Raw genomic sequence first — 14,036 nt, forward strand, 5'->3', positions numbered from 1 at the left:
GAGGACCAGTATGGTACTGCATGTGGTAGACTCGATTTCATCTGCAGAAGTTGGTGTACAATCACTTATAGAACTATGGAAAACTATAATCACAAGGGACTGTTCTGTTTCCGTGGCAGTAATGGCAGACATCATAAAATGAAGTGTGTAAATCCAAAGTGTATGTCCATTTACATTTTGACAGCTGTTAGTATAACAGTACTAAAAAATCAGTAGTGAAATGTGAAGCTCTGTGAACCAGATTCCCATAGTGGAAGTTCAGTCATGCTGCTTTTACTCCATATTTTGCCCGCACCAGTTTTTAGCATAGATATATCAAAGAATATTAAAGAACTGCAGCATATTGCTATAAGTAACTGAAATGTTAACAAAAATAAATACTATTGCTCAAATGCAGAGGTAAACCTCAAAATGGAAACATGTCTAAGGGAAAATAAAGTTTCGTGTGCATGCAGAGGGTAGCCTTGAGTCAAGACTGCAGACACAAAGACATTTTATTGCTTTAAACAGAGAAAATACTGAAGAACAGCTACAATGGTAATGTAATGATTGACTCCTTACAATGGATCCAGCTCAGAGGTACAATGTTCTCAGAATTAATCTCCAGAGACATCTAGAGGATATGTGACATTCCCTGCAGGAGTTGGGGCTGCCTCCTTCAAAAACAGACTTCTAATAATGAGTAAAAAGCCCATGCATTAATAATGTCCAATTACCCCAATACCAACTGATGGTAATGTGGATAAAATCCTATGTATGTGTAACTGTGTTCTATGCCTGGCATGTAAATGTTCTCTTTCAAGCAATTATGACTTCTCTTGTATTTCAGAGAAGAGTACTACTGACTGGATTATCATTTGGGAGAAATTAAAAGTGGAGTAATGTTCTATGATCTATATGATTGGGTGTGAAACTGGGGATAAGTGAAAATTCAATTGATGTTACCTACTTCTCTTTCATTCTCACATGGGAATCTAATGGAAGATATATTGTCTTTAATCCTAGTCTGTTGAAACACAAGCTCACGGATGGACTGTTTCTGAGATGCATGACATTATTTCTTTATTTTTCAAGAGAAGACACAACCATCTGTTGCTATTGAGAAATAACAAAGGATATTTTTATAAAAACTACACTTTTATTAACATTATGACTCAAGAAAAGCTCTTGGTTCAAAATTTTGTGTTGAAAGAGTGAAATTACATAGTAATTGAATTTTTATTTTTATTGGAATGGCCAGTGAAAACATTAGTGTACCCAAGAAATCCCCCATTCCTTTGCACAAACAGTCTTTGTTTCAAAGGACAAGGGTCAGTGGGACAGTGTGTTCTCATATTAATCAATAAATGTGTGTTTTATTACCTATAAATGTATGCTGAGATCAACTGGGAATTTTGCACATGTGGCATCGTGCTAAGTTAAAGAAAAGTAACAGATGAAGACTAGAGGCTGGCCTTAACTGTACTGTTTACTGATAGTGCTATGATGCCACACAAAAATCTACAAGTAATTTTTACCTTGAAAGTAATTTTAAAAGGTCTTGAAATTAATTTAAACTTACTGCGAATCAGACAAAGTAACTTGGACACTACAGTTTCAAAATTTGATTGCCATCTCCAGGCTAGGTAGTGTGAAATGCTAGGGAATGAGGCAGGAATCCAAAATAATCATATTCTGGAGTAATAAAACTGTGAGTCTGAAATGCAGAAGCATTCACTGTGCCTTTTGAAGGCATGTTGTAAGCAGCAAAATGGGAAAACTGTAGCATCAAAATTCAGAGACTGAGGTAGGTGTAGCAGCACCATACTCTCACTGTGGTACAGCTCCTGATTAAAAAGCAGTTTCTTGAGGCTCTTTGGTTCCAGGTTCCAGAATTGAAACAGGGACTAAATGTGAGTAACTGTCACACTTGTGACAATTCAGTGGCTTTAAACATGGTTTGAGGCTCTGGCAGACAACCCAAAATTGTCTATTGTAATACAACAGACAGAATATCAGAATAACATTGGTTTAGCATACTGGTGCGTAGCTAAATGAGAAGAGAAATGCAGATGTCACCAAGAGGTGAGAGGTACTTTTTCACCTTTGCATGAACAGATAGGTCTACATAGAATAGATGTAGTTGCTCAGTATTTTGCTTGATTGCATTTGGTGATATTATTTATTTCATGTGATTGAGATGCAAAAAAAAGAGTAATCTGTGGGATAGTCTGACCTGGATCTGGTCAGTGTGCCATGTGTTCTTACAGGATACCTGGGGACAATATTCATTTGGAAATGTGAGCTGTGGGAATCATTGTGCTTATCTTTTTAAGGCTATAGAGACTCCTCATTTTTTGGGAGGGCCAACACAAAATGGCAACTTAAAAGTAGATTTTACTTTACTATTTTTCCCAAGAATATGAAAAGTATGAGCTCTTTAAAAAAACATTTCTTGCTTTTCATACAAAGGTTTTGAATAGCTTCTTTGGTTTGTTTTACAAAAATTATTTGGTTTAAATTTGTTCTCTGTAATCTATAAAAAGTGTACGATGGCTACAGACTATAAAAAGGGCACTTTTATGATGAAGAGATGGAAGGAAGTAAGATTACAAATCCTGCAAGGAAAAAGATTTTTTTCTGAGAGCACTGTAAAATTAACAAGTGAATATTTACCAATATAGAAAATTAAGAAATACATATTATTTAGAATGTTACCTAGAATCTTTATATTTTAGTCAAATATTGATAAACTGGTACGCAAAGCTTTATTCTCCAGATGCATCCAGTTTAAATGCTTGGACATTAATTATGCCAGACAGTCAAAACATGGTCTGGTGCTATATATACATAGCATTCTCTAAATTACAGTTTATTAAAAGTGTTACTGACTAGCCAATTGGGTGTTGCCAGAATTGAATGACATCTGAAAGACTGGGATAAAGTGCATGTGAAAGAAAAAATTGGAAGGAATTGCAAACTTCATTGGGACAGAAGCTGTGCAAAGATACATAGAAAGGATAACTGTAAAAGGGAAAGTGAACTTAAGAAAAACATAAAATAGTCAGCCTAGAGAACTTTGAAAGCATATGTTGAGAAGAAGTTAAACATGCATTTGTTATTTGATTGTGAGATGAGCAAGTCATGATGTTTGTTGCTACTTGAGCTGGATACATTTTTATTAGAACTTTTTTGATCTATTTGCTGTCAAGTGGTCATGATTGCTGAATTCCATTTTACCTACATATTACAGCATGAAATTACAATACATTGCATGAAAGGAACAAAAATAAGATCAAAAAAAGAATTTCTAATGGATTTCCATGCAGTATGCAGTATACTGATGTACTGAATTCAGGGTCCATGGTACTGTTTGGGTAATTACAGTAGTGCTTAATTTTAGGGTTCTCTGTTATTTTGGAAACCAGGAGAAAGGTCTGAGGAGGTGACACTAAATATGAATGAGAAGGAAGAAGAAAACCAAAAGATCCTTGTGAAAAAGAATTTATACTGTGTGTAGTGGGAATAAACTTTTTGTTTATGGTGTAAAGGAACGTTTTGTCCTCGTAACACTAAGGAGGTTTGATAACAAGAGGTGTGTTAGGGTGATGGAGCACAAAACATCAGACAAGGTAAAAAGATAAGGAATCACTGAAGGAAATGGAGACACACACTGCTTTTACTCCTGCATTGCCTGTGTGCACACCCTTGTCCACCCACATGCTCCCAGAAAAGAGGAGGGAAAAACATACTGGGACCCACTGTAAGTGGCTCCTCTTTTTTCTCTACACTTGTATTCATACGTAAAACAAAATATGAAGCAGGGGCAGGGGTAAATAGCCCATATAACCATTCTCCTCTCCCTACTTCTGGCCCATCTTCTCCCAGTTGTCTTTCTAGTAGATAAGCTAATTTACAACATAATTATTTTCTCTAATTAGTATGTGCAGCACAGGAGAACGAAAATCACTTAGTACAGAAAAATTATGGTTTAGGGTTCAGATATGTGAACATGCTGTTGTGGGTTAGCAAGTTCCGTACATTTAACTTCTGTCTATTAGTGTGCTTTAGATTGTGAATTCAGAGGGATTTGACTCAATCCTTTGACCAGCATTCATTTAGTCAGCCTCTGTATTCCCTTCTACAAGTTATAAGCCTCAAGCCCAGCACACATCTGCATTTAGTGCCTTTAGCAAAGAGATTTAAAGCCTCAAAAAATATCATTATGTACAAGAGGCATGCAGGGTGGGTGAGATAAAATAATTGGTAGCAACATTTCTCCATTGGTAAGCAAAGGCCAACACAGCAGTTTAAACCCCAGAGCCCTTGGGCAGAACCCTAGAAAATGTTCTGTTATTAGTAATGCCTTTTGGTGGGTGAATAAATGAACTCCTGAATGGTCTTGGTATAACTGCTGTGAGTGTAAACATATGTGAAAAGAGAGAAAGCAATCATATAAAACCCATGATGACTGGAATTTGTTGTAATTTCTTCTTTTAAAATATTTCCACACATTAAATGCAACTTTCTTGAATGGTAAAGTGGATCACAGGAAATACATTATTGATTATGTTACTGTAAATTGTTTGCAGGTGAGAGATATTTTGTATTATTACTTGTGCAGAGTCCAACAGTCATGAGATAAAAGGCCAAATGGGAATTTCACTTGATGGAACACATCAGATACTCTTCTGATTTGGGGGCTTCCAGTAGTGCAGCAGAAATGCCAAAAGGAGAGGTATTAGGTAGAAAATTCACAGCAACTGCAGCTTACATTTCTGGAACTGGACAACATGAATCAGGTAATCATTTGTCTATGTGTCTGTGCACAGTGTCAGCATTGTGGGGCTGAATGCAGGTGGTGTGGCCTTTGTACAGATGGGAATTCATCTTTTTCCCTTCTGTTTTACAGACCTGATGCAAGAGAAGAGCCAAGCCTTCACAAGCAGGTGCTGGAGGCTTTCAGGTATGTGATGTCAAATGCCTGAATCACAAGGCAATTGCTGTGGCAGGGGCAGTTCACATGTTTGTGCTGTCTCTAGAATTCCCATTGCCTTTAACATTGCACTCGGTTATAAATGGAGATTTTTTTTTTAAAACTATCTCTTCTACTTCTGCAGACATTTTATGATTCTCTTCTGTAAAAACAAAACAAAACAAGCGAAAAAAAAGTGTGAAACAAGGTGACAAGGACAACTGTGGGGAGTTACCCTTATTTTATATATGCTTTTGTATCATCAAAAGGACTATGATACAGCAACTGGAAGATTATGACTTCTCTTAGCTTCAAGCAGATAGTGCCAGGAAAGTGAACAGGGACATGATATACTGAGTCTAATTTATCATACTGTTTTTCTGCCTATGAAGCCTGAAACAGTGAAGTGTTTAGCTTGAAATACTGATGGAATTCGCTGTTTTCTAGAGGGTGGCTTTCAGGTCTTGTGGAATGGTGTAAGAATGAAAGAGCTTTAAGCTGTCAGTAGCTGTTAAGCTGTTGGTGTCCTGAACTCCTGGAGAAAATGAAAGCAAACCAACCACTTTTTCTACACAAATATTACAAGCACTTTCCTCCAGAAAATTTTATTTAAAAAGCTACAATAGAATCTTAATTTGGACAAAAATTTTGTAGTTATGAAGTAATTTCAGTGATCTGAAAATCAAAATATAGTTTTGAAATTTTTATTTTTGTAAGGTTGAGATGTTCTAGTGCAGTGAATTTTTGTATGTGTTTGAAATTGCCATTCATTTCCTCTATGGTTTTTTTTTTTTTTTTTTTTTTGCAGTGTCCACAATTTATCACCCTAACATATTCTGGAGAAGATCACTGCAGAGTTGCACATTCGTTATGGCTTTCTTTTTTTTTTAAAGAGAAGAACAGAAACTGTAAAAACTTGCTTTTGCATATTCAGAATGCCTTTGAAAACATGTTTGTGCAAAGAAGGAAATAATTGCAGAGAATAATTTCAGACAGTTCAGTTTTCAGTGGAAATGCATAAACAGCTGAGAAGGGGTTGAACTGGGGATGGCGTGAACATTCTTTAGAAACAGTACAAAATTGCACTGAACCACCATGTTGAACATGCAGGGCCTAGCTGGAACCTGCTGAGGTCAATTAAAATCTTGATAGTAATTTTCACGGGTTTCAGATGAACCTCATCTTTATTTTGTGGAACTAAATTAAGATGGCTTTATTTTATCCTCAGGCTTACGTGCTTCTGTCCTTGCACTTATTGTTAAGTCTTCTAATAACACTGGTTTTAACTTGGTGTTCAAGTCCTATTCTTCCCTGTGAGAAATACATGTATAATACAAATAAAAGCCAGGAAATGATTACCTGAAGATAATGTTCTAAAGAAGAAATGGTTACCCGAATAAATGTTCTAAAATAACAGGTTTTGTCTGATGGAAATATTTTACAGTTTGAGTCTAAACTATTTAAATAAACATCCTTTATTAAATAAAAAGTGGTTGGTGTGATAGTCTGTCATAATTTTCTCAAATTACCCATCTTTGTAGATCTTTTTTCCGTTGTTCTGTCTACTAGTGCTGACAATCTTGAAAAATTCTGGATGTGCACTTCTGAATGCCAAACTCTTCTAGGCTCTGCCTCTAAGAAAATACTAATTTTTCTTATCTATGGCATTATATTGTATTATTATTATAATATATATTATAATATTATTATTATTGATAATTATATTATCAAATTAATGATAATTTTTCTTATCATTACACTGCATTAGTTTATCCTTGTTACGCATTTGTATAGTTTTAATATTACATAAAATGTGACTAGAGTCCAGCATTGGTGCAGCTGTATCTGTAAAGCTACATGGTCCCAAAAACTTGTGAAACTCATTTTTTCTGTTTCCCCATGAATCCACAGTGTAATGAAATGTATCAGTCTGAGGATAAATTATAGGTATAGATTTTTTCACAATATATCTGGCAAGATAGCTCTGAATCAAATGCATAAATCAAGACTGTTTTTAGCCCTCCAATTCCATGTGCTTAGATGTCTGTGGCTGATGAAGAGCCGTGTGCCAGGAATCAGGATTCTCACTGTGCCATCTCCCAGTCGATGCAGTCTGTATCCCTTGAACACTAAAAGGAAAATCACAATGAACCAATCACTCTCTTTTAAGCTCTGCCCATACAGGTTGGTATTAAAGGGGCAGGAAAATGTGTGCCAAAAGTAGACCACAGTACAGTACTGTTAAACTTGGAGTGAAGAGAAGTGTGTGAACAAAGCTCTAGGCAAAAGGGGAAACTTTGTATTAGCCTCTCCAGTTAGAATTCTTCCCATAAAGTCAGGAATGTGGACTGGCTAACTGCCCTGGGGGCTAATTTAGACAATTTGGGAAACCTAATTCAAAATGTTTGAAGTAATGTCACTGAGAATTGTCTGCTACTAACATTGCAATATTGTTCTATACAGTAATCATCTGTTTAATCAGATTATGAAAGAAAACATTGACACCCTGTGTGCCTGTGTCCAGAGGAGTTTTTGTAACCCATTCTTATGTGCATCTTTTCCGTCATTCAGATTGTCATGTTATTTTGTAACCATGGAGAAGAAGGGAGGGATGCCTGTTGGTCGAATTTAGATTTCTCCGGCTGAGTGCAAACCAATTTTTGAGAAAAATGAGAAAACATTTCTTAATGTAAATTGTACTGTCACTCCCTTATATCATCAGTGTAAAATGGATTTCTTTCCAGATCATCTGAGCTGTATAATTAGCATATTGTTAAAGCATAGGTTTGGATGTGCAATATTGTATACATTTTCAGTGACTAAAGATAAATGCAGTTGCATCAAAGAAACATAATTGGTCCAATAATAAAAGTTTTTTTTGTGGTTTTTTTTTCTTAACAGAGGCATCTTCTAACAACTTTACCACAATTTTCTCTTAAAATTATTCTTTGCAGGTTTTTTGTTTTAATTTACCTGTGTCTTGAGTAGGAATGATTGAGGGGAGATATGAATAACCATTGCTTCTAAAATTGTATAGCCCTTCTGAATGGGATGAGCCATTTTTGGCAGAGGATAGAATTTCAAGTCTATCATCAGTTCCTGAAATATTGTGTGTGATTTTGTTGCTGTGCTCCCCATTGACTTAACAGAGAATCTCTTTACCATCATTTTCTTATATTTCTCATAATTTCCTACTGTTTTGGTTTACAACGGGATTAATTTGGTGTATATCATCTGGCAATCACAGTTTGCTTTTCATTGCTATTTTGTGATGATTTGTATGTTTTACACTTCAGAATTAACCATATCCTATATTGCCCAGTAACATTTTAAAAATACAATATGGTTGCTGAGTTTAATTCATTTATCTTGCCTGGGTATTTGGAGCATGTATAAAATGTAACTTCTCCATCATGTCATAAAAAGTTATTGCACTCCTAGGATCATGAATTCAAGACACATGACATAATAGACTGGCAAATATGGCCTTGTGTCTTCTGATGATGATCCAAATCCACCCACTTATCTTGATCTGCCTATATTGTTAACAACATGGGTTGTCATACAACAAATTTTTCATTTTAACTGTTCTTTATGTACAGTGCAGTGTAGAATTTACTTTTTATTGCCTTTCGGAGGGAAGTATCATACCTCTCAGTGAAATAATGGTTTTGTCAGACACCGGTATCTTTATTGTGTAGTGCTTTTAAATTCTGCACTATTTATACCAAGCTCTCGTGGTGTAGGACAGGTGAGATGTGATGCCTCTGTTTCTCCATGAGAATACTTAAAGCTTTCTGGATACTGAAGTGTACTGTTGACATGGTAGTTTTGAAGTCTCTGTTGTAGCTTTCAAACAGAATTATTTTGTTCTTCTAAGTACTCTATGAAACTGATAAATGCAAACAGCCACTGGAAAAAAACTGGCAAACCTAAAGCTTCTTCTTGCAGTCTTCATATTATTTCCCTGCTTCTTCCTACCATAATTATACTCATTAAAAAGTGTAGACATTGATTTGCTGTTGGTGGTTTTATTTCATTTGTGCATGATAAGGAGGAATGGCAGTTTTATTGGATGCAGTGCCAGCGTTTAGTTGTCAGGAGTTGTTTAAACTCATGATTGCAAAAAAAAGTCAAAGAATGATGCGTCATTGTAAACCTCTTGGTATCCACAAATGTAAAAACAGATGACACATTTGTCCTGGAATGGTAGTGAAGAGTCAGCTGCCACTCAAATTGAAATTATTTTAATTGGTGTAAATACTTCTAGGAAGATGACAATAAATTAGAAAAGGTGTTCTCTGTGTGCTTCAGTGGCAGATAAGAAAGGAGTAAATGATTTGCTTTCATGTGTTATGTATAATATTTTGGAACAACTGAACTCAGCATTTCAAAGGGTATAGTTTCCTATTTTTTGAGTGTATCTAAGAGCTAAAAACCAATATATAAATAAATATTTTCTCCCTAAATTTGTGGATTGTAATAATTTCAAGAGTAAAACCATGCATTGTTTGAATTTAGATAAATATCAAAACTAAATTTCAAACATCAAGTACAATATTTGAAACCAGTCCTCTACGTCTTTCTCTCTGGTTGTCTTTTCTTATTATTCAGAGAATACAGGATCTGAGTTTTGTTTAACTATTCTAAAAGGTGATATGGAGTACATATCAGAAACATAATCAAAGCCCCACTGCAAGCGTACTTGCCAGAGACAAAAAAGATGCAGAATATTTGAAAAGGGCATTCCTTTCAGCATGCCAAGATATGTTACTTTTTTGCTGTGTGTATTACAGTATCACTTAGAAGCTGTTGGTTTCTACTCACACAGATCCTTTTGTCCTAGATACTATACTTTATAGGTAAATAAGAATGTGTGTATGTACATATCTATCTATCTATCTATCTATCTATCTATCTATCAATCTATCATCTATCTATATCTATCTATCTATCTATCTATCTATCTATCTATCTATCTATATCATCTATCATCATCTATCTATCATCTATCTCTCTATCTACCTATCATGTATATTTATGTATCTGTTTTGCATTTTTTATATGTATGTCTATACATGCATACACAGTTACAGTCCCCACTCTAGATTGCATGCTATTTAAAAAAAACAGGTCAATAAAAGGTGACAGAAAGGAATTATTATTACTTCCAGAGTTACAGAGAGATTATGAGTGATATTGGATGTCCCATAGGAGGTAGGCTTAGATCCAATTAACCAAGCCCAGATCTTTCAAAGATTGTAACTAAAATGTTTGCTGCAAGTCTGGCCTTCTTTAAAAGTCTGTGCATCTTCTTTATTTGATAGTTTCTTGGAACTGTTATTATGATATGTGTGAGAAAGTACTCGCAAAGGCTTGAGCTACCTGTTTATAGGCGTTTTTTTGGTACTGGCTTTTGAATATCTGTCTCTCATTTAAGAAAGTAATTTCCAGTATTTTTTATTGGTTGTCAAGAGGAGAAGACAGCATAAGCATTTAGAAAGTGCCTAAACATATCATGGCTATATTTGGCACAGTGGGAGACTTTGTAAGCTGTGTGGGTTTATTTATACATATATTCTCTTATATGGGAAAGTTAAGGTGCTAATGTTACAACCCAGCCATAAATGTTTTTGGTGTTTTGCTTGTTTTTTGGTTTTTTTTTAATGAAATTATCTTATTGATTTAGAATTCTTACATGCTTATAAATGCTTACAGAAAGTGTGAAAAAATGTACAACTTGTATGGAGTATAGTTTGAAATTTTCCTCCAAGTACAGTATTACTTCCTCCAATAGTTTCATGTTTATTCACTTTAAGTCAGTATGACATTTACAAACATGGAGTTTTCTTTTATTTCATTTTGACCTTAATGCTTCTGCTGTAACTTGAAAGTTTGTCGTTTCAGCTTAGGCTTGACTGGCAGATGATCTGTGATCAGTGTGGGAAAGACAGAAAGTTAGAAACCAGTTGTGTGAAGGAGAGCATATGTGCCTTACTGCTCATGTCTTTTCCAACATTTGCTTCTGGACATTGCTGGAGGCAGTCCTGGGGAGCTTGGGTATGACACAGTTCTGAGGAGGAACACTGAGGCCACAGGGGCAGTAGGGGGAGGGCAAGTGGCAGTGGAGCTGCCCAAGGAAGCACTGTCCAGGGGACAGGAGGTGGGTAGAAAGCTGGCTTTTATGGAGAGATACTGGAATATGCAAATGAGTGCTCCCAGCTCCTGCATGGAAGTTCAAGCTTTTTCTGATGCTGAAAGGCTTCAATTTTTAAACCATTAACTGCATCATTGGTTATGTAAAAGTAGGATTTGTTTGTGTAGATATTATATTCCTTTTAAGCTAATGCATTACTTACATATCATGCTAATATACTTTGTTAATTGAGATGAAAACATATGGAGAAAAAAACTGGTAGAATCAAACTGTCTTTCTCCAGGACTCTTTTTACAGCAAATTGTCTGTGCCTATCAAAAAGGAATTGTTAAGTTGAAAAGTATCTATGTACATCAAAGTAATAGTCATAGTTAAAATAGAAACCTTCTCTTAGCATTGATGCATGTGATTTTTTTTTAGTGGGGAGGTAGAAAGGAGCTGATATTTTAAGGGGAACTTTTTTATGCTATTACATACGATTTTGTAAAGTGCTGATTTTATTAGCAGAGGAATAAAGATTTCAAACTGCATCTTTTTCAATATGATCATTTCATACGTACTTAACCATTTTAAATCTATGTATTTAATAATAGACTATGCTTTGTATATTACTTACTACAGTAAGTCACCATTGCAGGATAATAAGAACCTGTTATAAATTGACATTAGTATTTTTAAAACATCATAGTATAGGGGCAGTTTTAATGCTTCATTGACAAAATAATTCTGTAGCCCATATATATTTTGAATTATAATTCTTTTGATCACTGTTGACACTGCCTGTTTCATGACTATGCTTTGCCAGAAATACTTTCCTACTTCTTCAAAATAATAAGTTTATTTTTTATTTTAAGTGTTGTGTTTTCAGAAGCAGTGATTGCAACTATCAGGGAAAGTTAGGGCTCCTGTCACTAGCCCTGACTTCCTCTGAGACCCTGAGTTTCTTATTTAGGCTGAAATTTCCAGTGAGGATGTAGAGTATGTGGACTTGTGCTCAGTCATTATTTACAGAGGTAAAGTCTAAGCTGTGAAGAGTCAGTCTCAGGAGGTCATTCTCCTGGAGAAAGTCTATCTACATCCTACTGCCACAGAACATGTGCCAGTTGTGGTTCTCCCTCAGGCTCCCCAGTCACTGCATGTGTCCAAGCAGCAATGGGGTGTTCAAAGCCTGTGCTTGTCAAAGGGAAGGTGGTACAGCAAAGCAATTTGGGATATGCTTTACACACATGATGCCCCTGGGACTTACTCATATGAAGGTCAAGATCATTCCTGTACAGAAGGCTGCCACAAGGCCAATATTCTACTTAAGTCTTATGTAAGCCTCAGAGTAGGATTTAGGCAGTGCACAGGACTTGTGCTCAATCTCTGTTCAAGGGTTTATTTCACTCAAAGTTACAAGTCTGCCGTACAAGTGAGCATCACTCTTTATATCAGCTTCAAAGTCTCGGCTATGCTAAGATGTAGCTGCACATGGAAGCAGTGTGATAGTCCAGGCTGAGGCACTGAAGGGGACTCTGGTCTGCATCCAAACCCAGCAGTCAATTCCTGTCTGGCACAGTGTTCAGAAGCTGTGTTGGTCGCTGCTGGTTCTTGCTCATAGGAGATGTAGATAAGCACATAACTCATGAGTGCTGGAGCAGTGCAGAGCCATGAGTCTGTTATGCATGGCCTTCCTCAGCAAGTGCAAAGGAATTATTAATTTGAATCTTGATATTGTACATTATAGTTATACTAAATTTATCTCTATTTATAATAATGTTGCTTTTCACAGAAATTGTATTTATAATGGATGTGACTATATATTGCATGCATGCAGTGGAGCATGGCATTCAATCTCTCTCCGTCCCTGTCTCCCTCTCACTTTCCTGATCTCAACAATAACTAGATCTTTTGGATGGTTACACTAAATACTGATAAATTTGAGTCTTTATTGAGAGTTTTGCCTTTTTTCTTGGTACATGCATTTCAGAATTTTGTTGGAAACATTGAAAGGAAATAGGAAAATCATACTAAAGCATCTGCTTCTTTTGCAACACATTTGGACAGTTTGGCTCACATACTTTTAGCTAGATATCGGTGTCTAAGCAGTGGCTTCATAGCTCTGAGTATGCATATCTGATAGAAAGCAAATAACTTATCTGCTGTTACACAAATGAGAGATGAAAATAGATCCTTCTATCTCTAAGCATAAGTACTGTAAACTGAGAAGACACCACAGATACAGTCACAGATGATCTCATTACTTTTGCTTTTAGAATTAAAAAGAATACTTTTCAAAACATTTTTGCTCATGTAATATATTTCATTTCATCAATATTAGTACAGCAGTCTTCAGACTAAGTTAACTTCAATAGGTTTTTATATTCACTGGTAACAAAGGCTGCATTGATATTTTTCATTATTTCCAAGTAAAAAGCAAATCCCATAATATTGGGTAAACATGCAAATGTCTATGAATTACTTTATATAAATATCATATATATTTGTGTAAATAATGCTGTTTAAAAATAAAAAAAGTGTGCATCTTCCAGCTAAAAGGATTCCAAGAAGTCATAGGGAAGGATTGGTGTAGGTGATGGTGAAATGTTTTATTTTCTCCCCTGCCAAATAGCATCTGTGTCAGAAAATACTTCAAGTCTGAGTTACATAAGCTGTATTTCAGTTGTGCCCACTTTCTATTGTTTTACATATAATTGTCCATAAACCCCTAACTGTATTTCCCTACGTGAAGCAAAGGAAAAGCAGACAGACTCAGGACTGAAATGTTTCTGCATATATCAGGGAGAATCTGCACACAAAGGGACATTTATCGGGGGCTACTGTTCCTCTGCTGATGAAGGGAGCATCCCAGGAGTATCCAGAAACAGATGATGATCTTATCAAGAAAAACCTTCTTCAGTAATATCATCAGCCTGCTCTTGCCAA

The 14,036-nt window shown here is 35.7% G+C and overlaps 1 protein-coding gene across 6 annotated transcripts in view; it reads left to right on the forward strand.

The window, feature by feature from the left end:
* Positions 1-14,036, forward strand: part of ZFPM2 (zinc finger protein, FOG family member 2) — a 303,099-nt gene that overhangs the window by 124,254 nt on the left and 164,809 nt on the right. For 3 of the 6 annotated variants that reach the window (XM_085053395.1, XM_085053393.1, XM_085053394.1), the window contains one exon: positions 4,892-4,945. The exons of 2 other annotated variants lie outside the window; for them this stretch is intronic. In XM_085053395.1, the coding sequence (XP_084909521.1) occupies positions 4,892-4,945 (54 nt within the window). Of the gene's footprint in view, positions 1-4,571; positions 4,782-4,891; positions 4,946-14,036 lie in introns of all 6 variants that reach the window. One more of the 6 variants, XM_085053396.1, reaches the window with a different exon arrangement.

Source organism: Lichenostomus cassidix, chromosome 2, assembly GCF_008360975.1.
Source record: "Lichenostomus cassidix isolate B80296 chromosome 2, HeHo_3.0, whole genome shotgun sequence".
Taxonomy (NCBI): domain Eukaryota; kingdom Metazoa; phylum Chordata; class Aves; order Passeriformes; family Meliphagidae; genus Lichenostomus; species Lichenostomus cassidix.